The sequence below is a fragment of the Chinchilla lanigera genome, unplaced genomic scaffold, assembly GCF_000276665.1.
Source record: "Chinchilla lanigera isolate Chin_1 unplaced genomic scaffold, ChiLan1.0 scaffold00063, whole genome shotgun sequence".
NCBI classification, from domain to species: domain Eukaryota; kingdom Metazoa; phylum Chordata; class Mammalia; order Rodentia; family Chinchillidae; genus Chinchilla; species Chinchilla lanigera.
Window position 1 is genome coordinate 1,165,182 of NW_004955464.1, and position 22,258 is coordinate 1,187,439.

At 41.1% G+C, this 22,258-nt stretch overlaps 1 protein-coding gene across 2 annotated transcripts in view; it reads left to right on the top strand.

Moving 5' to 3' along the window:
* Positions 1-20,002: 20,002 nt before the first annotated feature.
* Mysm1 (Myb-like, SWIRM and MPN domains 1) overlaps positions 20,003-22,258 on the top strand; it is a 41,526-nt gene continuing 39,270 nt past the window's right edge. For both annotated transcript variants that reach the window (XM_013521691.1, XM_005398489.2), the window contains exon 1: positions 20,003-20,081. In XM_013521691.1, coding sequence (XP_013377145.1) covers positions 20,017-20,081 — 65 coding nt within the window. In that variant the 5' untranslated portion in view covers positions 20,003-20,016. The remainder of the gene's footprint in view (positions 20,082-22,258) is intronic.

The following is a 22,258-nucleotide window of genomic DNA, read 5'->3' on the forward strand; positions in this document are numbered from 1 at the left end:
TGAACTACATAGTGAAACCCTGTCTCAAAAAACAGAACAAAACAAAACAAAAACAATCAATTCCTGCTCACTTTAGGCCACTACTGTCTATCATCCTGGAACATTCCCCCTGCACTGCCTCTCTTCCCCAACAGTTACTGTAGCCAGTTTTTATTCCTCCTTGAAGAGTGAGCATAAATATCACTTCCATGACTTTCTAATCTACATTACCTACCTCTGAAGCCAGGGCTCTTTGCTTGCAGATCTCAGAAACCTAACTCCAATTGACTTAAGGAGTTTCTTTTTTTTTTTGGTTTTTCTCCGGTACCGGGAACTGAACTGATGACCTTGCGCTTGCCAGGCAGGCACTTTTGTCGCTGAGCTAAATCCCCAGCCCCCTTAAGGAGTTTCTTAATTAAATAAATAAGCAAAAAGAAATTTACTAACTTTAGGAAATGAGAAGTCTATAATTAGCTTTGCATTAGGCACAGTGGGTCTGACGCTCCAACGATGTCATCAGAGCTGAATAAGTAAATATACAGTTGACCTTTCATATCTGTGGGTTTCACATGCACAGATCCAAACAACTACAGATCAAAAATATTTGGGGAAAAAAAGTTGTGCCTGTACTGAATGTGTATAGCCTTTCTTCCTGATCACCATTCCTTAAATAACATAGTATAGCAACAATTTGTGCAGTTCTCACAGTGTAGTAGGTATTATGAGGACTCTAGAAGTGGCTTAAAGTTCACAAGAAAATGTGTGTAGCTTAAACACAAATGCTGCATTATTTTACCATTATAATTACTCTATTTTATGTTATTTTTATTAATCTCTTAGTGTGTCTGACATAAATTAAACCTTATCATACAGTGATACCTATAGGAAAAATCATAGTATATACAGGAATATTACATCATTTATATAATGGATTTGAGCATTCACAAATTTTGATGTCCAAGGCCAGTGATGGTGAACTTTTTAGAGATGAGAGCCAAAACAGAACCCAGAACCCACTTATTTATCGCAAAGTACAAACACTGCAATTACACCTGAATACTGAGGTTTTAGTTTAGAAAAAATAACTCATATATTCATATCTTTTGTCTTGATAAACACAATAACAGAGCTTTCAATGATATAAACAACCCACTGTGAACATGTGCCATAGGTTTGCCACCACTGTCCTTGGGGATCCTCCAACTAATCCCTCATGTACAGAGAGGGACAACAGTCTAGAAAATGTAGTTGATATGAAATAGAACAAGATAAGGCAGACTGGGAGTGCTAAGAGGTAAGAGGGGATAGGATACTTTAAAGTAAGGTAGTCATGGTAGACTTGTCTGAGAAGGTCCCGTTCCAGCCAATACTCTGAGGAAACAGGGAATGAGCCAGTGAGTATCTGAGCGGGAGGACTATCCAGGCTGAAGGAACAGCCACTAAGAGGGTTATACACGAGGATGCAAAGCCCAGCAAGAATGCCTGTGTGGCTGGAGCGAAGACAGAGAGGGAGGAGAGCAGAAAGGGAGGTAGCAGAGGCCCAATCCGAGAGGGCCTCATAGGCTATTGGAACATTTTGAGAAGAGGAGCTAAAAGAGTGTGGTTTGCATTCTAAAAGAATCATTCTGCAAGCTGTGCTGAGCAGAGACCTCCCAGGAAGGTGGGAGTCAGAGGAGGGAAGCCAGCTAAGTGGCTGTTGCTGTCATCTAGAGAAAGAGGGTGTCTTGGACCATCACGAAGGTGGTAAGAGGGGGCTGGATGCTGGGCGTATTTTGACAGATTGGCTGTGAAAGGTGACACAAAGCCCAGGATAAAGCTTTCCCAGCCTTCTCTAAAGCTGAGTAGTCATCTAACTCTAAATTCTGGCTCATGAGCCATGAACAGAAGGAGGGAGCAACTTCTAGGGGAGCGGTATGCCTTCCACAGCCCCATCCTCCGTGGGTGCATCCAACTGGCACCGGCTGCAGGGTGGGTCCAGACAGGAGGGCAACACCTCAGGGGGCCACCAAGGCCCCCAGGAGCAGCTGCTGCATGAGCCCTCGTCTGTTAATACAGGCTCATTACAAGGACAAAGACACTTCTACCATATTTAGGCTACTTTCCCCTAGGTTTTGAAAGAGAAGTCAACTGTATATCCCCCCCGCCAAACCTAAAGAAATTGCTGTATGGCCTTCATTTCAGCAGTTCCAATAGAATTTCATTTTGCTATATCACAATCTGGATGAACTAAGGGAGACATTTCAAAATTTTGAAATGGCAGACATTAAGCTACTTAGAAGTTATCAAAAGAGAGTGAAAAGTGCTAACATCTTACTACTCATAATAGGCTGCTTTGTTTGCAAAATACTTTTAGCTATAATATTTTATTTAATTTTTGAAACAATATTGTGGGTGAAGTATTCTCCCCTCTCCTATGGGGGTCCAGTGAGTAGTGATCTCATTTTAATCATCCTTTTACCTACATTCTTTGTACCTCTGGTTCACAGTCTAACATCCAAAGTGTAATTTGTTTTTTTCTTTTTGTTTTGGGTACTGGAAATTGAACTCAAGATCTTGTGCTTGCCAGGGAGGCACTGTGCCACTGAGCTATATCACCAACTCTTTCAAAGGTGTAATTTGGTTAGTAAATGAGTTGCAAAAGGCTTGGATAAGTAAAAAATATGGGTCCTCAGAAGAATGGTTCACAGGGGTTGAGTAACTTGACCTAGGTGACAAAGACAAAAGGTTGTGTCCTCTGAGTGGACAGTTTGCTTGGGGATGGGGTGGGATGAAGAGAAGAAGACCAATAGTAAGCAGTAGATACATTGTCTCAAAAGAAGGAAACCTGCACTAGCACTGTTTCCTCACATCCTCGCAAACTTTCTGTTTACTCGCATCCAGGTCCTGAGGGCGTAGAACCAACACAGTGCAGACTCTGGTGGCCACTGCCCTTCTCCAGAGGCTCCTGGCAAAGGGCATTTCAGACTCCCAGAACAGCTGCAAGTCCCTTTCCCACCACCAGATTCCTGACATCCATAGCTCTCGCTCACAGATATTTCTGTACATGCAAATCATGTAAAAAACCAAGCTAGCAAAGCATTACCCTTGCGTTCATCAGGAGTAGAAGCACATGTGTGCTTTCCCTCAAATGATTATTGTGTCATTTTTAATCCCTGTTGCTTGCACAACCTGAAGGAGACTTATTAGAGGAGTTGTTTGCTTTTTTTCTACTGCTTTTTTGGAATCTGTCTATTCTAATTTTGTAGGGAAGATGTGGGCAGAGCCAGATGATGTCACATGTGAAGAGCACTGACCCTAGGTGAGCCCTTGCCAGCCACATTACCTTTGTTCCATTTTGCCTCCTGTCACTTCATTCTCTCAAAAGCTTTCTGACATCACAAGTGGTAAAACTGAGGCTCACTGAGGATGGTAATAGTAGTCACCTTTATACACAGCTTGGGTTGCTGGCAGCCAACAGAGGTCCCAACCATTAAGTGAAAAAAAATCCAGAAATAAATCATGAGTTTTATATTTTACATAGTTCTAACTAAGATGTTGAGATCTCACACCATTTTGCTCCATGCTTTCTAGACCACAAATCACCTTTGTCCAGAGGATCCATGCTGTGTATGCTACCCGCTCACTAATCATTCAGTGGCTGTCTTGGTTATTAGGTCAACTGTGATAGTGCTGCAGTGCAAATAAGTTCTATTTTACTTAACGGTAACCCCAAATTCCAAGAATAGTGATGTCAGCAATTTGGATATGCCAAAGAGAAGGCATAAACGGCTTTCTTTAGTGAGCAACTATATTACAGAAAACCTTCTGCACTGCCGGCCTTATAGAAGAAATGGAAAATGCAGTGCAGTAATCTCCTTTACAAAGTGACCAAGGCTCCCCAAATAGCAGTTTTCCATACTAATAAATGTCTAGAAGCTCATGACCACTATTTAGAGCATCTCTTGTAAATGTAGAGGCCAAAGGTAACTTGTGTTGGTTTCATGATATCTCAATACATTTAATATTAAAATATTTATGCAGGTTTTTCTTTTCCTGAAATGTGTATACATTTTTTTGGGCATACATATATAGAAAAAGTAGGGTATGTATAGGGCTCAGGACTACTGTGCTTTCAGGCATTTCAGGCATCGACTGGGAGTCTCAGAACACATGGGCCATACACCCTGTGGATAAGTGAGAACCAATACTACACAGCAAAGGCAGAGCTCTAGACCCCCACTTCTACTCTGGCAACTGACACCTTGAGTTCGGACAGGTTCTCGAGTTAGGACAAGCCTTAAGCAGACAAAACAGAAATGAAGATGAAATCCCTGAAGCCCGGAATGGGGGAAGGGAGCCTTCTCAGATGGCTCTGTGCAACCTTCCCAAGGCTGAAGCAGCCTTGGCTCCAGGCCAGGATGGGAAGATGCAGGCGCCTGAGGGAAGGGGGAGGTAAGCCCCTGCTCTGGGGCTAATGAGGTGTAACCATTGCACCCCAGGCATTGGAGCCTTCCAAGTCTCCTGCTCCTTTTATGCCAGGGCCAGACTAAGGCTGAAAAATCCTAGTGGTCATAGTATATTTTCAAAGGCTTAGCTGGATCAGTAAGAAGAATGCCACAGAATCTTCACTAATGCACTGAGATCTGTTTCCAGGACATGGGGCTTAGAAGCCAAGAATGTTACAGAATACCATCTGGGTCGCTTAACAGAGGGAAATCACAGCAAGTCCAAGGTGTCAATGACTGTGATGGAAACCTGCTTCAGTGAGCATGAAATTAAATCAAATAAGGGCATGGAAAACTTTTTAGAAATTCTTTCCCAGCTTAGATGAAAACCACAGAAAATGTAGAAGACTAATTCCTTGATGTCCAACTTTTTTTTTTTCAGAGTAAATACTTTCAAAGGGTTAGAGACATAAGGACATCAGGTGGCCTTCTTAACACACCCTCACATGTAAGCAATTAATACCATAGCTATACTTTCAAAGTACTACCACTCACCTCTCCCAGGGGCCTGTGGTCTAATTTTATGAATGTACACTTTTAAAATTCTGCCTAATAAATCCCTTTATACCTCTTACAAATTGTTTCCACTAGTATGTTTACCTAAACACTGATTTTTTTAAAAAGGGTCTTAGTTTTTCTCATAAATGTCATAGAATGCAATGCCTGACAGGGTGAGAAACAAACGTAGAACACACTGTGGGAATCTTCCACATGTTCATTTCTCAAACTGGTATAAACAAAAACTTGGTGATGTGAAATTTATGTTAGCCCTAATATAGTCACAAGTATATTTCATCATACTCTGCAGGTCTCTGAGCTGGTGGATGAATCTCATCCTATGAAATCTCTTATATCTAAAGTAGGATACTAGGAGCTATGTCAAAGTAGGTAAAGACAGAGACCTGGTCAGTTAAACTCAACAAATATTTGGACACATATGAACTATACTAGGACCAAAATTGGGCCAATTGTTAAAAAGAGTCAGTTGAACAAATTAGATCTTTGCCCTCCAGAACTCAGAGAAGCAAGGGAAATGAAGTTGCATTAACTTTAAGTTACATAGTCTCTCAAATCTTTGAAATTAGGACCCATTTTACAATTGATACTTTTCCAAAATGTACTGGTAGAGCTTTTTTCTTTGTTAGTGGCACATAAAATAATAGAATAACTTATTATCTATTATAGTAAAGTTTCTATTTGATGAGATATGGTAGCATAAGACAGAACATGGTGCCAAAATAAAGAGGTTCAAAATGTAAATGTAGAAGTATCACCCTTTCCTCGCAGAGTATTTGTAGTTGAAGTCTTATTCAGTAAATGAAGTAGTAAAATAAAAATTACACCAAAGCACTTATAAAATTGTTGTTTACACTAACCAAATGATAAAAGTGTAGCTATTATTATAACCTTATAATTGATAATAAATATTACACAATTCACTTCCTTTCACTTTCTTTGCACACTATGAACTGTTTTATTTTGTAGAATTTGATCTTTCACCTAACTATTCATTTTTGCCTTCTTTGCCTGGCTCAGATTTACTGTCCAGTACTTGGGCCACTGACCCGCAGAGGTGGGGAACAGTAAGGGAGCTTGAGATGATAAATAATAACCAACAACTTTAGGGGAACATTTTTTTCAATATTCTCACCTTTGTATAGATAGATATTAATCAACGAGCCTTGCAGTGATTTTTACCTCCTCTTCACTTCCACAGACCCTACACTTCAGCGACAGCAAATAACTGACAAGCCCTGATCATGTCTTGTGCTGTTCGTGCCTCCTGACTCTACTCACGTTTCTCCCTTTGCCCTGAATGCCTGTCCCTTTCTCTCCACTTGAGAAAGCCCATGTACAAATTTCAAAACTCAGGTCTACCATCAACATCTTTGCTTGAGCTTCCCAGGAAAGCAGAATGTGAGACTTGAAGACAGAGATTTATTTGGGAAATAATCCCAAGGATTAGGACTGAGGACTGGAAGGAGTGAAACAATGAAGGAAAAACAGTCCACAGAAGAACAAATCATTGCATTGTCCCCTTCTGTGGACAGCTGGGGCTCCATCCTACAGGGACCACTTGAGGATGTGTTGGGATGCACTTCAGAATTGCTACCTGTGGAAGGATGATTTATTCACCAGCTCTCCATCCTATTGGCTATCAGTTGACTCAGAGGATATCAACACCCTTGATTTTCCAGGGCAGGCCTGAGTCATAGGGGCCCTGTTGCAGAAAGTGAGAGGTAGACAGTGAGGTCAGGTTATGCTGTACAAAGCTGATTGCCATGGCTACAGAGTAAGGGGTGAGTTAGGGGATGAGGGTGGTGTGTAAGAGGGCACATTCTTAGCCTGCACACGTTAACCATCAGCTCTCACTGGTGGCAGCTACCGCCCTCTACTTCACAGCATCTGCCCTGTTGCTTTGTAAAGGTCAACAGCTCATACAATGAGTATGAGCTTCCTAGCAGCAGTGGCAAGATCTTATTCACCTCGAGGCTCCTGTACCCTGGGCAGTAACTGGCACATTGTCCTAGGACCTCTCAATAGGGTGAGAACCCAAATTTTAAACTGATGGATCACTTAAGGGCAGCTACTCTTTTCCCTATGACATAAAGAAATGCAGTGCAAAAATAATGAAAACAAAGTTGTCATAGATAAAAATGTGGGCATTCATGATTCTGGGGAAAAGGTATTATTTTAATAAAATTATCAGTTATAGTTGATGGAGTTTTTTTTCCAAAAAATCTGGCAAATAAGAAATGTATCTATGCAATACTGTAAACAACTCAGTGCATAACCTTGGGTAGATGTCAGGGATCACATATTGTTAAAATCTATCTTTGATCTCACTAGATCCCAACAATACTTTCCTCATTCATTCAGAGGAAAAGCCAGTGCTACTACATGACACAGAACCCCTACCCATGTGGCCTTGGTACACATCTGCCTCCCCCTCTTACACCCTCGCCCTGCCCCCTTCCTCCGACTCCCTGACCTTCACTGGGCACATTTCAGGCTTTGCTTTCCACCTGGAACTTGCTCTTGCATTATCAATTTCGCAAACTCACCTGTCCACATCCCTGCTCAAATGCCACCTTTCTAGTAAGGCCCGGCTGGGGCCCCCATTTAAACCCTGCAGCCCTACTGCTCTGAACTCTGTCTCCTTATCCTACTCCATTTCCTTTCCCTTTAGCACTCAGCTCCCTCTCACAAACACATAATTCATTTAGGATGTCTATAATTTATTTTCCTTCCCCCTCTGCTAAAATGTGAGTTCAGTTGGACTAGGGTAGAGAACTTTCTCTTTTTTAGTTATCAGCATATCCCAAGCATTTAGACCAGCATCCGGCACGTTGTAGGTACCCAAAACACTTATATTAAATGGAACATCTTGAAGCCCGAGAACTAATAATGTACTTCATAATGTACTTCACAGCATTCACCCCTTCCTTGAACACTGGTTGGACACCCGTTAAAGGCACGGGTAACAGGCACGATCCGCGTCCCAAAGAGCCCCCAGGTCCGTGTGGACACAGGCCAGGACCATAGCCAGTTATAATCCCGAGTGAGGAGTGCTATGATGTGAGAAGGCCGGTGGCTGCAGGGACCAGAGAAGGCAGGTGAGTGGGTGGTGAAGAGGGACCTGACTATTCACCTAGAGAGGGTGTTCCCTAGACAATAAAAGAAAGGCTCTGAGCTTGGTTGGCACTCCATTGCGTAGTCATGGAAATACAAATCAGGGCAGGTTTACATTTGATCTTTGTTTGAAATGCGCCCCAAACTCAAAATTCTCAGTGTTGGAAAGAAGGGACTCAGACAACAAGAGGACTGAACAAGGCAAAGTTTAAAGTTTATTTCTGTAGAAAGGCATGAGTGCCTGCAGGGGGCAGCAGGCTCGCTGAGCAGTGGGGAAGCAGAGTTTAACGTCCTCAGGCCTGGGAAACAGCTGACCTTTCCCCGCATTGGCTGGGTTGAAGATTCCATCTATCTTGATTGGCTAGTTTAAGCGGTGCAAAGAGTGGGCGTGAGGAGTTGCTGGGCAGAATTGTTAAGGAAAGAGCTGGAGGGGAGAGGGTGTGGGGAGTAGAAAGTCCTTGGCTGTTGATGAGCTACTTGGTCTGTAGCTCTGTTCCCAGAATTTAAACTGGGCAAGCATTTCCATAATTTCAGTGTGTTCGGGCAGCCTAGGGTAGGTTAGAGTCTGAGATGGAGGCACTCCTGTTTGTATCCTTTGATAGAAAAGACAGGGCTGAAGTTTCTCACATCTTTAAAAGTTCTTCAGAATCAATACAGAATGGGATATTTTCCTAATGCTTTCTGCCTTCCTTTATTTCTCCACAAAAGTAAAAACTCTTAAATAGTCAAGCAGTAGGACTTCATGTGTGTCTCTCTCCCTCAGAAATGGGAAGGAACGTTGGACTCTGTTTAGGTTTATAGTCTTTTCCCTTCTGTTAGGTTATGTATTATTGTCAACCTCATATTTCAACTATTTTTTACTTTTTTCTTAAATGTGATAAAGTCCATATAACATAAAATTTACCATCATAACCATTCTAAATATACAGCTCAATGGCATTGAGTGCTTTGTTGTGCAATCGTCACTACCAGCCATCCACAGAACAAGTTTCATCTTCCACAACTGAAACTTTGCATGCATACAACCGTAAGTCTCCATTTCTCTCTCCTCCATTCCCTCAGAGCCACAGTTCTGCTTTCTGTCTCTAGGAATTTGACGATATTAGATACCTCACGGAAATGGAATCTCACGGTATCTGTCTTTCTGTGACTGTGCTCAGTGTAATGTCCTGAGTATGTGTTCAGGTTGTAGCAGGTTTCAGAATTTCCCTTCTTTTTAAACACTGAACAGTATTCCACTGCATGCCACATTTTGTTTATCTGTCCACTCACTGATGGACATCTGAATCATTTCTGTCTTTTAGCTATTGTGAATAATATTGCTATGAACACTGGTGAAGAACTGCTTTCAATTCTTTTGGATATATTTACACAGAAGTGAAATTGCTGTATCATATGGTAATTCTATTTTTAATTTTTTGAAGAACATCCACACTATTTTTCATAATGGCTACACCATTTCACATCTCCAAGCAATGCATATGGGATCAAATTTCCCCACCTCCTCTCCAGCATTTGTTATTGCCTGTTTTTTTTTTTAAACAGTGGCCATCCTAGTAGATATGAAATATCAGTTGCTTTAAGAATTTACTTCTCGGTGTTTTCTTAGTGAAAAATCATTAACGTGTCCACTGTTATGGTCATGAATTTTTGTTTATAATTTTTAAAAAATCCTCACCTTATTCTTCCCAGTCACTCAAAAATATTACTCAGTGCTTACTATGTACCGAGTACTGTACTAGATCCTGTGGATATAAAGAAGAGGTTTTTCCTTAACTGTAAGACGCTCACAATAGTGGGACAGACAGACATCTCAGCCAAGAACAGCCACACCACACGTGATATAGTAAAAGAAAGCAGCCCCACAGTCGCAAACTGTGGGGCAAATGTAACTCACATGAGGGATAACTTGATTTAATAATTATTTTTAAATTTTTGAATTTTGTTTTTACAAATTAATCTTAATATCTGGCTTTCCTGAAAAGGAAAATCAAAGCAAGATATGGTGGCATATGCCTGTATTCACAGCCTGTGGGGCTAAGGCAGGAAGATCAAAGGTTCAACCCCAGCCCAGGTAATTTAGAGACAGTGAGATCCTGTCTCAAAATTAAACACATAGAAACGGCTGGGGATATCGCTCATCACAAAGGCCTAGGTTCAATCTTCAGAAACAACAGAACAGAAAAAGAAAAAAGGGAGAGAGATGAAGAGAGGAGAGGAGACACGGAGGGGAGGAGCAAATTTAGCACCTTTGATCCAAAGATCCAGAATGGCAGTCGTAGATCAGAGCTGAGTCAGAGCCCTTTTAGAGAAAAGGAGGAATCCAGAAGTGAAGCCAGAGTCCTTTGAGAATATTGATGGGTTGAGTGTGGGAAAAGGATATGGATTGGAGACAGAAGAAATATATTAATTGTAGTCTTTTTTTTTTTTTTTTTTTTTTTTTGGTACCAGGAATCAAACTCAGGACCTTGCACTTGCCAGGCAGGTGCTTGTGCCGCTGAGCTATATCCCTGGCCTGTAGTCTATATTTAAATAAGCAGCATCCATACACAAACTTATGTAAACTCCAACATTTCCCTTTGCTATTTTGCCCATACTTTTGCCCATACCATTTAACCAATTTCATTTTGTAAAAGAAAAAGAAATCTATAGAGGTTGAGTAACTTGCCTTGTGTAATACTAACATAGGTCTGACGTGACTAATAAATAGAATACACTAAAGACTTACAGGAACAGAAGAGTCACAACACAGACCAATATAGCGGGCATCTGTGGTCTTGCCTGCCCAGCATCTTTTCCTCCATCTCTAAAAATATACACTTATTTTAGTTGGTGAGCCACCATTCCTCCTTATTGTGTGTGGTCCTGGTGAAACTGAGTTCTGGCTTCAAGGCTGGATATGACTCCAGATTGGCCATGTCCATGTACCTGGTGCTACTGGGAATGAGGTTAATTCCTCCCGTGGGGGTCACTGAGAAGAAAAGAACTAAGTCTGAATGATGCTGTCGGTGCTCTACCTAACTCAGCCTGTTGTAGTGAAAAGATGGTAACCTGTATTTCCTTCCTTTGCTTACCACATCTGTAAACAGAGATAGCAATTCTTTCCTCAAAAGCCCATTGTACGGCTACACTGTATTAAGATGCTTGACACACAGTAGGAGCTCATTAATACTGACATCCTTATTTTTCCCCTTTCAAATGATGTCAGATGGATGTAGCATTACTGTAATTAAAATGTAAGAAGTGAATTGGCAGACTTTCCTTATAACATATTGAGAACAGCTTTTTCAGCACTACCTTATGTGATTTCAGGGAATTGGAGAGGGAAAAGAAAATAAAACGCAGCTTCATTTCCTGGAACAACTCAAGCCATATCCAGCGCTTGCCAAGAGTGGCCAACAAGTCTATGTCTGCATTCATCTATTATCTCACCTCTGTGTAGATAAAGTGGTTTTCACCCCCACTCACTAGCTATTATATATTTTACATGGGAACTCTTGAATCCCCAGCTATCATTTAGCTGACAGTTCACCTCATAAAGCAACCATAACATTAGGAGTAGTCGTATGACACTTCCTGCTTATAAAGCATTTTACAAATCTGAGTTAATTAGTATGAATGCTAACATGCCAGCTTTTTATGAATTAATACTACAATTATGCTTTGGTCTTTCAATAAAAACACAGTGACCTTTTTTTTCACTAGAATTGAGGAAAAACAAGTAATAAATAAGCTGTATCCCCAGTGGATCAAAATGCAATGTGACTGAAATACAAGACAGATATTTTATTGACTGAATGTTCCTCTAACAACATCCTCGAGGATTTATAGTTGTGACACTTGGTGCTAACTTTGAGGATCAACAAGGCATATAGAAGGGTACTAATGGTTACATATAAAAATTATGGAAACCCACAACAAGATTCTAATCTTTCAAATACATTTTCTAGACTTAAACACCTCAAACCTGAAAGTCATCTACTTGTGATTTTTTCTTAAATCAGAAAATTCCAGCTCATCACATAGTATTACAAAATACCTCATTCTTTCCATTGTAATAGAAAATAGAATAAGCAAAACTTGGGTTGGACTTTTAGCTGTGGTGGACATCAGCTATTTAACCAAAACTCTCTGAATCTTAGTTTCCTCACCACTAAAATGGCAGTGATGACACCCGCTTGACTGGAATCTGGGGAGGGTCACATAATAGCTGGGATATGACAGGTATTATTATATTTGCTCTGACATAGCCTGTGTCCATTATTCATCTTCACCCTGGTCCTTCTAAATTTTTTTAAACATTTCATTCAGTTTTCAGGACAGCAGAGCATCATAATGAATAAAAATGCTCTTTTCTCTTTAACTCTTAGCATTTTAATGGGAGTGGAAATGAAAAATAAAAGTTCTTTTCCTGTTTCTTTTTTTGAAACAGGGTCTGACTAGGTAGTTCAGGCTGTCCTGGACTCACCGTGTAGTTCATACTGGCCTCAAACTCACAGCAATCCTCCTGTCTCAGCCTCCTGAGTGCTGGGATTGCAGTTATGTACTAATACTTGCTGACAAAAATAAAAGTTCTATTTGGGGATAAAAGTTTAAATATATACTTACCTGAAAAATTTTCCTTTTAACATAATTATGAAATTGTAGAGACATCTCACTTGAGTTTGGTCATTTGGCCTCAGTTACCTGTAAAAAAAAAGTTACTGAAAAGTGATGTGAGAAGACATGACAGCAGGAAGGCTACTTGGACACCATGGAAAAGCTTAGCGTCTGGCTTGTCCTCCAGCGTGCAGAGTGGCCAGACGCCAAGAGGCACTACCTGAAAGGCCCAGAGACTGATGTAGCCACGGGCCTGTCGGATTGTTCCCTCTGTTGAGAACTGTAACTACCACATGCCTGTAAAGCTCACACAAGTATGATCTGGACATTCTTTTATTTTGTAGAAAGATAAGTCACACCTGAAGGTGAGCTGCTATCTGAGTGTGGACTTGGAACAAGCCATGTTTCCAATGTCATGGCTTCAGGCCATTAATCATGGCATTTGTGACCACTCATCCAACAAGTATCTACTGAGTGCCTGCTCTGAGGCCAGGACTACCAAAGCCATAGGAATAAAGCAATAAAAAACAAAGTCCGTCTTCACATGGCACTTATCATGCATAAGTAGTCTGGCTAATAGAATAGAGAACACTGAAATCTTCCTCCATACCTGAACCCAGCTTCCTTCTCCTTACACAGTGCTTGGAAAGGCACTGACAGCATTTATCACCGTGAATTATTCAGCCTGAATGACCTTCCATTTCTTTATAAATTTACTTGGATATCTCTGTCCTGATGAGGTGGTCCCTCCATTTAACTTTGAAAATGGCTATGCATGGTTATGCACATACATGCAAACACATGCATGCACACACCAGACAGTCTGGTGTGAGAAAAATAACATCTTTGATTGGCTTAATTTGAATTTCTGCTCTATTAATTTGTAGAACTATGTCTCAGCAAGTTAACAGCAACTTCCCCTTTTACTGCTTTACAAAATACAAATAATATATTTAAAAATTTTTGACATTCAAAGTTTGTTTTGTTATTTTAGTTACTGTGCCAGGGTTTATAGTATATATACTTAACATGTCATAATAGTATATTCAAGTGATAGTTAACATGTCATAATATTACAGTGATGTACTTGTATAGAATAAGAACCTTATGATATTGTACTTCCATTTCTCTCATACTTTATACTACTATTCTCACATATTTTACTTATATATATAATAAGTGTCATGCTACATTGTCATTATTTTTAATTAGTTAATGTTCTTTTAAAGAGATTTAAATTATAAGGAAAGAATTTTACACATGTGCCTGTGTGGTTACTATACCCTCTGCTCTTCAGTCTGTTATGTAGATTCAGATTTTTATTTCCTTCTGCCTAAAAGGTGTCCTTTAATATTTCTTATACTTTTACATTTTGTATATCCTTAAAAATATGTCATATTCACTTTTGAAAGATATTTTTACTAGGTATAGAATTTTAAGTTGGTCCAGTTGTTTATTTTCTTTTATGGACATTAAACATGTTGTTTTACTGTGTTTTCTTTTCTTTTTTTGGTTCAATTTCCTCCTTTTTATATTTTTCCCTGTCTCTACTTAACTTTTTAAACATATCAAATACAGTTATAATGATAAATTTTGACATCCTTGTCTGGTAAGTCTAACATCTGTGTCAGTACTGGATGGAGTTCAACTGATTTTTTTCCTTAATATGACTCATTTTCTTCTTTGCATACCTAGTAATTGGGTGTCAGATAGTAAATTTTATCTTGCTGAGGGCTAGAATTTTTTTTATTTCTATAAATATTTTGGGGGCTGTGGGGACAAATGCAGTGGTGTTATCTGGAAACAGTTTGATCCTTTCAGGTCTTGTCTTTAAGATTTGCTAGTCAGTAGGAAACCAATGCTCTGCCTAGAGCTAATTATCCTCCACTACTGGCAATGTTCTTCACTTTGTTTACCCAATGCTTCATTAGTCATGAGGATATTCAGGCTGGGCAGTGGAAAAAGGCACTATTTGGGTTCTGGGAGTAGCAGGCATTGCAGTATTCACTCTAAACTTTTTCCATTGGTTCAAGTTAGAGACAGGGCTCTCTGTATTTTTATCTCCTAGTCTAGAACATTGTTTTCAAATTTTGACTGATCACATCCTCCTCAGAGGTATGGTATAGGAGAAGTTCATCCTGGGCCAAGTGCCCTCTACTGTGATCTCACATCAACCTGCACCATGGTTAGAATGCCCTTTCCAAATTTGTGTTGAAATTTGTCATTGCCATGAGATTAAGGATCTTTACGAGGTGACTGGTGCACGAAGGGACTGATGTCATTATTGCAGGAGTGAGCTAGTTATTGTGGGAGAAGGCTTGTTATAACAGCAAGTTGACTTGATCTCTCACTCCATCTTATATGGGCTTGCTTGCTTTTCTGCCTTGTGCTCACAGCCCATAGGCCTTCATAGATGCCAGTGCCATGATCTCGAATTTCCCAGCCTCTGGGACCATGAGCTGAATAAACTCCTTTACCCTGTCAATCATATTCTGTTACAGCATCAGAAAACAGAATAAAACAAACTGTAAGGCCTCCATCATTGAACTTGTTACATTGTGTTAAATTTGCTGTGAAGACAGACACCGAGTCACTTTTATTCAGTGCCATTGCCTCAGTACCTAATACAGTAGTAACTCAAGAAGTATTGTTAAAGTACTAATTCTGAATTCTTCGTTCTGCTTTCAAACTACATGTTGAGAGAATGGGTTTTTCAACAGGAAATTTAAAAAAGCAGACCAGATGTCCAGATTTAACCTACACGTGAGGTTATAGTACTGTCCTGGTGAGTGTGGCTGCATAGAGATCCTTATGGAGGTTGTTTCTGTCAAGCCAAGGAACATGGAACGGTGCAGAGCATGTATGGGGAAGCTTCAACCTCACACCTTTGATGAGGGAGGCATTGAGATGACCGGGGTCCTCTTTGAATTTTGTGCATTGCTTTTCTCCTCCCACATATATCTCAGTGCCTATTGGTGCCTGGCCCTGGATGAGAAAAGCCTCAGTCCTGCATTTTGAGGGACTCTACTCACACAGTATCTGTGCTGTGCTCTGGGAGGTGCCGTTCTCATTTATGATGACCTATATGTAGATAGTCCTGCCTGCCAGAGTCCTAACTCTTCCTGCTGTGTAAAGCTCAGGGAAAGGCATAGGCTTTAAATTCCACAGGCATCTTAAAATATTACTCTAAGAGATACCTGGGAAGGTGGTGGAGAGGTAAACAGCAATAAATCAGCCTCTCCAAGATTTGGAAACCAGACACTGAAAAATAACAACTGAGGGAAGAAAAGAAGAGAGGTGATCTCTGAGGCCCAGGAAGTGTCTTAAGGGAAATTGGAGCCTACAGAGAAAGGGAAGAGTCAAACCACAATGCAGAAAAAGGAAGGGACAATCTGTACTTTCCAGCTCCTGGCTGGTGGCGAAAGAAAGGAAGATCAAGTCTATAAAGCCACAGTGAAAACAGGTGACTCCAGGGGCTCTCAGGGAGAAATGCATCAGTGGAATAGAGCAGTGGATGCCATGCACTACAACAGCTGGTAAGTGACTCCAGTCCAAATGTTTTGCGTATCCTCTGGAGAGAGTGCCTGGTTGGACACTATTTTAGGGAGCCGCCAACTGAACCTGGGACTGAGAGCAGCAGCAAGTTGGCTTCATCCAGGGATCCAGTGGGCTCCCAGTGTCACATGCCCACAGTGACTGGGTAAGGGACATACATGGGAGATGTCTATGGTCAGGGAGCCATGGTCAGGTGGGCAAGAGACACCCAGAGTGTGATAGCTAAATGACTCAGGCTCCCACCACCATGATCAGAGTTCAGGTTCAGCCTGAACTCCTGTGGATCTGAAAGTCCCAAACCAGCACACCACCCTAATCCTACTGTGGGTTTGCTGGGATTATCCAACACAGATCTGGGATTTGACCCATCCCCCACTTGTACGGGTGAGAGCAGAGTCACACCTTGAATATAGCCATGAAACTACAGACCCCAGAAGATAACCATTGGCTTGAAAGCACACAAAAATTTCTTTCTGTTTTTTCTTTCTTTGCTATTGGTCTTTTTTGTTGTTGTTTTCTTTTTGGTTTGTTTTTGATTGGCTGTTTTTGGGTTATTGTGAGTGTGAATATTGTTTTTAGTTTTTTTCTTTTTATTGTTTTCTCTTTCTTGCTTCCCTCTGTCTTTTTCACCAGTTTCCTGAGACTTGATTAATCTTCCTTTGTTTCTCAGCCTTGCTTCTAATCTCCTTCTCTCTGTTTATTGTTCTAGTTTTACTCCTCTCCCTTTCAAATTTTCTTCCCTTAGGGTAAAATTGCTCTCTTGAGTGAATATTTACTATCTATAAATTTCTGATTAGCCTTAGATTTTTTATATAAGTCTTTACCGAGGGTTAAAGGTGACAAATTACTAGATATCACAGTCTGTCATTTTCTACTGTGTTTCATGCTGTTGTTATCACTGAGTGTACTGCTTTAGCCAAGGTGAAACAGTTGCTGTGATCAACTGATCTTCCTTGAATCCCAATACCTAGATTGTCCGATGGTCATAAATAATGCTAGCTCAATACCAAAAAACTGGTCACTAGGCCAAACAGAACAAAACTTCCATCTGTAGTAAAGAGACAAGATAGGATCCTGGGACAGACTTAAAGGCCAAAACGAGTTATGCATAGAAGACATTGCTGAAAAGTATTCATTTCCTAAGGACATCTCAATACTAGTAATAAAGCTACCTACCATAAGCAATTTACAAGCCTCAACACATGAAACAAGGGCTGAAGGGAGAGGAGGGAGATGGGATGAAAGGAAGAATTAAGACATATTATGTACAGGTACAAATTCCCTCTGAGAATATGATCATTATATATGGCAAATGTGTACTAATGAAAATTTGAAAAAATAACATTAAAAAACAAAATAAAACAAAAATGCTACTCTGTGCCAGGCATGGTGATTCCATTGGAACCGATCATTGGATACACCCTTTGACAACAGAAGTGTATGACCATAATGGCCTGGGCCCTGGGCTCTCCCTCTTTACAAGTTTTTGTCTCCATTTTCTGCCATCACATTCATATGCCCTCAGAACAAAGGTGAGATGAGATAAATTGAGAATAGTGTGGAAATGAGCTCATGCTGCTATCTGATTTATTCATTCATTCACCTGTTTAATATTTACCGAGCACCTAGTATGTACCAGACACCATGCTGAATGTTGACAGTCTTTGTCTTTAAAGAATTCACAAGTCCAGTAGGGGAGGAAGACAAGTGAACCATCCATTACAACAATGTGATAGACTGTTATTGCTTGTATCCAGATGTTCTCCCAAAGCCTTATGTGCTCATAGGTGGGGAGTTTCAAACATGGCTGTATTAGAATGTGTTAATGTGGATCAAGGGAGTGATGTGAGACAAAAGGTGTGGATAATGGAAGCCCCACCATGGATATGGGTGTCAACAATCAATAGGCTTGTAACCTAGATGGAATGGAAAGGGACAGATAGAAAGCAGTGTTTCTGCTGCTGCTTGGTGCTTCGGTGCTTTCTGCCTGCCTTGCCATGTATTGTTTCTCCTCTGCAATGCCTCTCTGCCACACTGCTCTGCCTTGGAGCCAGCAGACTATGGACTGAGACCTCTAAGAACTGTAAACTGAAATAAGCCTTTCCTCTTTTCACTTGTGGGTGTCAGTTATTTTTTTCTCAGCAACAAGAATAGTAACTAAGATGTAGAGGAATGTATATTAGATGCAGTGAAATGCAGAGCTAGTGTAGAGGAATGCATAAAGGTAATGTACAATACTGTATCCTGAAAAGTCTTAAGTTATTTGGCAGAAATAATGTTTATTCTTCACAGCTCCTAACAACAGTGTTTGCATGTAGTGAGAATTTAGTAAATAGTCAGAAAGCTCTGTGCATTGGTTAGAGTAGTACAGAGGAATATATGTATATATATATATATATATATATATATATGTTTTTTTTCTTTATATATTCACAAGGGGGTTTATTAGGCTTATAGGATCAGAGGCATGAAAGTCCATAATGGCTGTGTGTACCCTCTCCAGGGGAGAGGACAGAGGATCCAGTAGTGTTCAGTCCAAAGAGCTGGAAGCCTCAGAATAAACAGGAATCCGGCATGCAGCACTAGCCCAAGACTGAAGGCCTGGAAGCTTCCTGGAGAGTTGCAGGAGAGTCCAAGTTGAAATACTGAAGAAGCTGGAGTCTGGTGTTCACGATGGCAGTAGCAAGAGAGGCATCTGCCAGAGCGGAATGGAGCTTTGAAAATGCGGGCTAGCTTCCTCCTTCTTCCTCTTTCTTTCCATCCTGGCTGTATCCTATTGGTTGTTTTCTCCCTCAGCCTGCCCTGCATGCCGATCTTCTTTGGAAATACCCTGAAGACACACCCAGAGGTGTGCTTTAGTAATCGCTGGGCAGCTCTTAATTCTGTCAAGTTGACAGTCACTTTTAATGGTCACAGCCTGGATTCCAGCTCTGACCCTGGACAAGTGTGTCAATTTTCTGAGCTTCAGTTTCCCCATATGTACTGATATCAGCCCTGTCTACCTCAGGCAGTTAGTGTAAGGGTGAATGGTCATGAGTGATTTTATTTTATTTTATGTATTTATTTTTATTTATTTATTTATTTATTTATTTATTTATTTTTTGTCTTGTGAGACAGGGTCTAACTATGCATTTCAGGCTGGCCTTCAACTCACTATGTAGCCCAGGCTGGCCTCGAACTTGCAGCAATCCTCCTGCCTCAGCCTACTGAGTGCTGGCATTATAGGCGTGTGCCACCAAGCCCTGCGGTCACGAGTGATTTTAAAGCATAAAGATCTCTACAAAAATCACAAGATCATAAATTATATATTTGATATTCACTATTGAAATATAAGTCATTCTGCACTTCACATAAGCGGTAAACGACCCTTTCTTGAGAGAAAGACGGGCTAGGGATATGGCTCAGGGGCACAGTGCCTGCCTGGCAAGAATAAGGTCCTGAGTTCGAGTCCCAGTTCCAAAAAAAAAAAAAAGAGACTATCTTTAGAAAAAGACTTAATAAAGCTCCCTCCCTGTTGTCTCTTTCGGGGTTCAAACAGCACTTTTGGCTTTTTTCATCAGTCCAGAAGGATACATGCTACCACCTCCATTATACAGACTAGCAAAATCAGGGCTCAGGCACACTGCCCTGAGAAGCCCAAAGCCGGCCACAGCCGGATCTCTCCAGCGCTTCCTCTGGAAGCCCCGCCCCATTGAGCAAGGCCCCGCCCCCGGGCCGCAACCTCTCGCGGGATCTCGAGGGAGGGCGGGCAGGGTCAGGTGATATCATGGCGGCGGAAGAGACGGATGTGGATGTAGAAGGGGACGTGGTCGCGGCGGCAGCACAGCCGGGGTGAGGCATAGAGACTGGGTGTCGCCGGGCGGGGAGGGTCTCGCACGCGAGGCAAAGGCCCGGGAAGAGGAAAAGGTCCCGTGAAGGGACCGGGGAGCAGAAGGCTTTGCGTGGGGCCCGGTCTCCGCCGCCCCGGAAGTTGGCGCGCGGTCGGCTCGCGCTTTCCGGCGCCGGCCGGCCTTGGCACGGGTTCTCTCTCCCCTGTCACATAGCGCTGCGGGGGCCAGCTTCCTTTCCGCGCCTTGCCCTTACTCCAGCAGTTCGGTGCCTTCTTCATTCTTTTCAGTACCTGCCCCAAACCGGCCTGAACCAATTGCAGCAGGGGAGCAAGATCCCTCCCTTACCGCCCCGCGACCTCGGACGCGTTGCGTCACCCCTTTCTCCCCTACAGCGATGGTTGTGAAAAACTTTCCGGAGAGGCAGCTTCATTTAAAGGAAAGAGCCGGGTATCAGAATTGGACCGTTTTGAGTTTTCTTCTGCAGTTGCAGGTCCTATCTTTACTAGCACTGTGACTTTGTGCAAGACAGTTTGTCATATACTGAGAATCATGTACTCATGCGGTTGATGTGACTATCAAATGAAAGAACGATAAAATGCCATTTAACATTTCATAGACGCTCTGTAAATGTGTACTTCATTTATCCTTAAGGATGGTATGAGGGATCAGAATTTATTTAATTCTTATTCCTTCAAAACAGGCCAGTGTAGTCGGAATCATAATCTCCTTTGATTCATTGCTTTCCTAGTAACAAATGTGACTTTAGTAGTGGAAGAGGCTTAAACTGGATAGGAATTAGAAAATCTGAGTTCTAAATGCAGCCAAGCATTATTACTTACAACTGTCAATAACTTTGTTAGAATTCTTACTACGTTGAACCACATGAAGTTACCAATATTAGGCCTTTTATACCTATAAAGTGACAGTTCCATGTAGTCCAACCTACTATCAGGGGCTTTTAGCTGAGAAGATCCTCAGCCCTGCCCAAGAGGCACTGAGTAACAGGGAATTTAAAAGTGGTGAACCCTAAATAAAGCACTCTAAAAATGTGAGGGGTAAACTCGTGTTGTCGCTTTCCCTCAGATTTTTTAGCCAAAGCGATCAAAAGCTGTGCAAAGTAAGTGTGACAGCCTTTAATAATAATTGTTCATGTTTTATAGTATTTCAGTTTTGGTCAAGTGATTTTGCATGCTTGATTTAAGTGGGCAGGAAACTTACCCAAAGACCGGAAAGAAATGAATTAGCCTTTGAAACACCATCATCTGAGGACATTGGCATTATGCCTCTTACATAGGTTTGTTTTAACTTTTCTGATTGAATTTTTCTCCTTTTCTCTTTCTTCTGGTTTTCTTGAGCTTTAGTGATAGTGTATCATCTTAGTTGAACACAAGCAAGATTAAAGGTTATTGGTTCCAAGGAGTATCACTGACCTTGTTTTAGTGACTGGTGCCCCAGGGTACTGGAGCTCCAGTCTTGTGCCATAACCCCTGAAGTAACAGTATGTGGTGAACAGCTGATGGTAGTGTATGAGGAACCCTGGGTGATTAATTTAACACACACTCCTTCAAGCATTTGCTAAGTGCTAGTAATAGAGCTTAAAGGTAGCATTTTGATTTGCCTTTTACTTTTACCATTCCTTCTTACTGTCCCTTTCTTCTGCTTGTTCATGACATTCAAAGGGATTTTGTTACAGGACTTCTCACTGACCCCACAGTTGCTGGTGATACCATATCTCAAGACTTAATTTGTTAGGCTGAGCCATATAAAATTTTGCCAGTGTTCTAACATATTTGACCTACAAAAATGGCAGTTTCATAAGTTTAACCTAACACATGCTGGTATTTCTAAATCTGTCACTAATGCACATCTTTATCGTGAGCTTCTGATTCATTCATGCAACTCTCTGAATCTATCAGCATTTGGATGTCCCACAAACACCTTGGTCTTGTAAAACTTTTCCTGTGAAACCTGACTCTCCACTGTTCCCCAGTCAGACAAGTGGTGCTAACACTCAAGAGTCTGTGGGCCAAATTAAATCTTTCTTAAGAAAATCCACCAGTTATCAAAGATATAGAGTTAAACTTTATTCCTTTTCCTGATCTCGATCCACTCCCCCTATCATGTCATTTGTTAGAGATCTGTTCATTCTGTATAAATATACTTTCAAATATATTCACT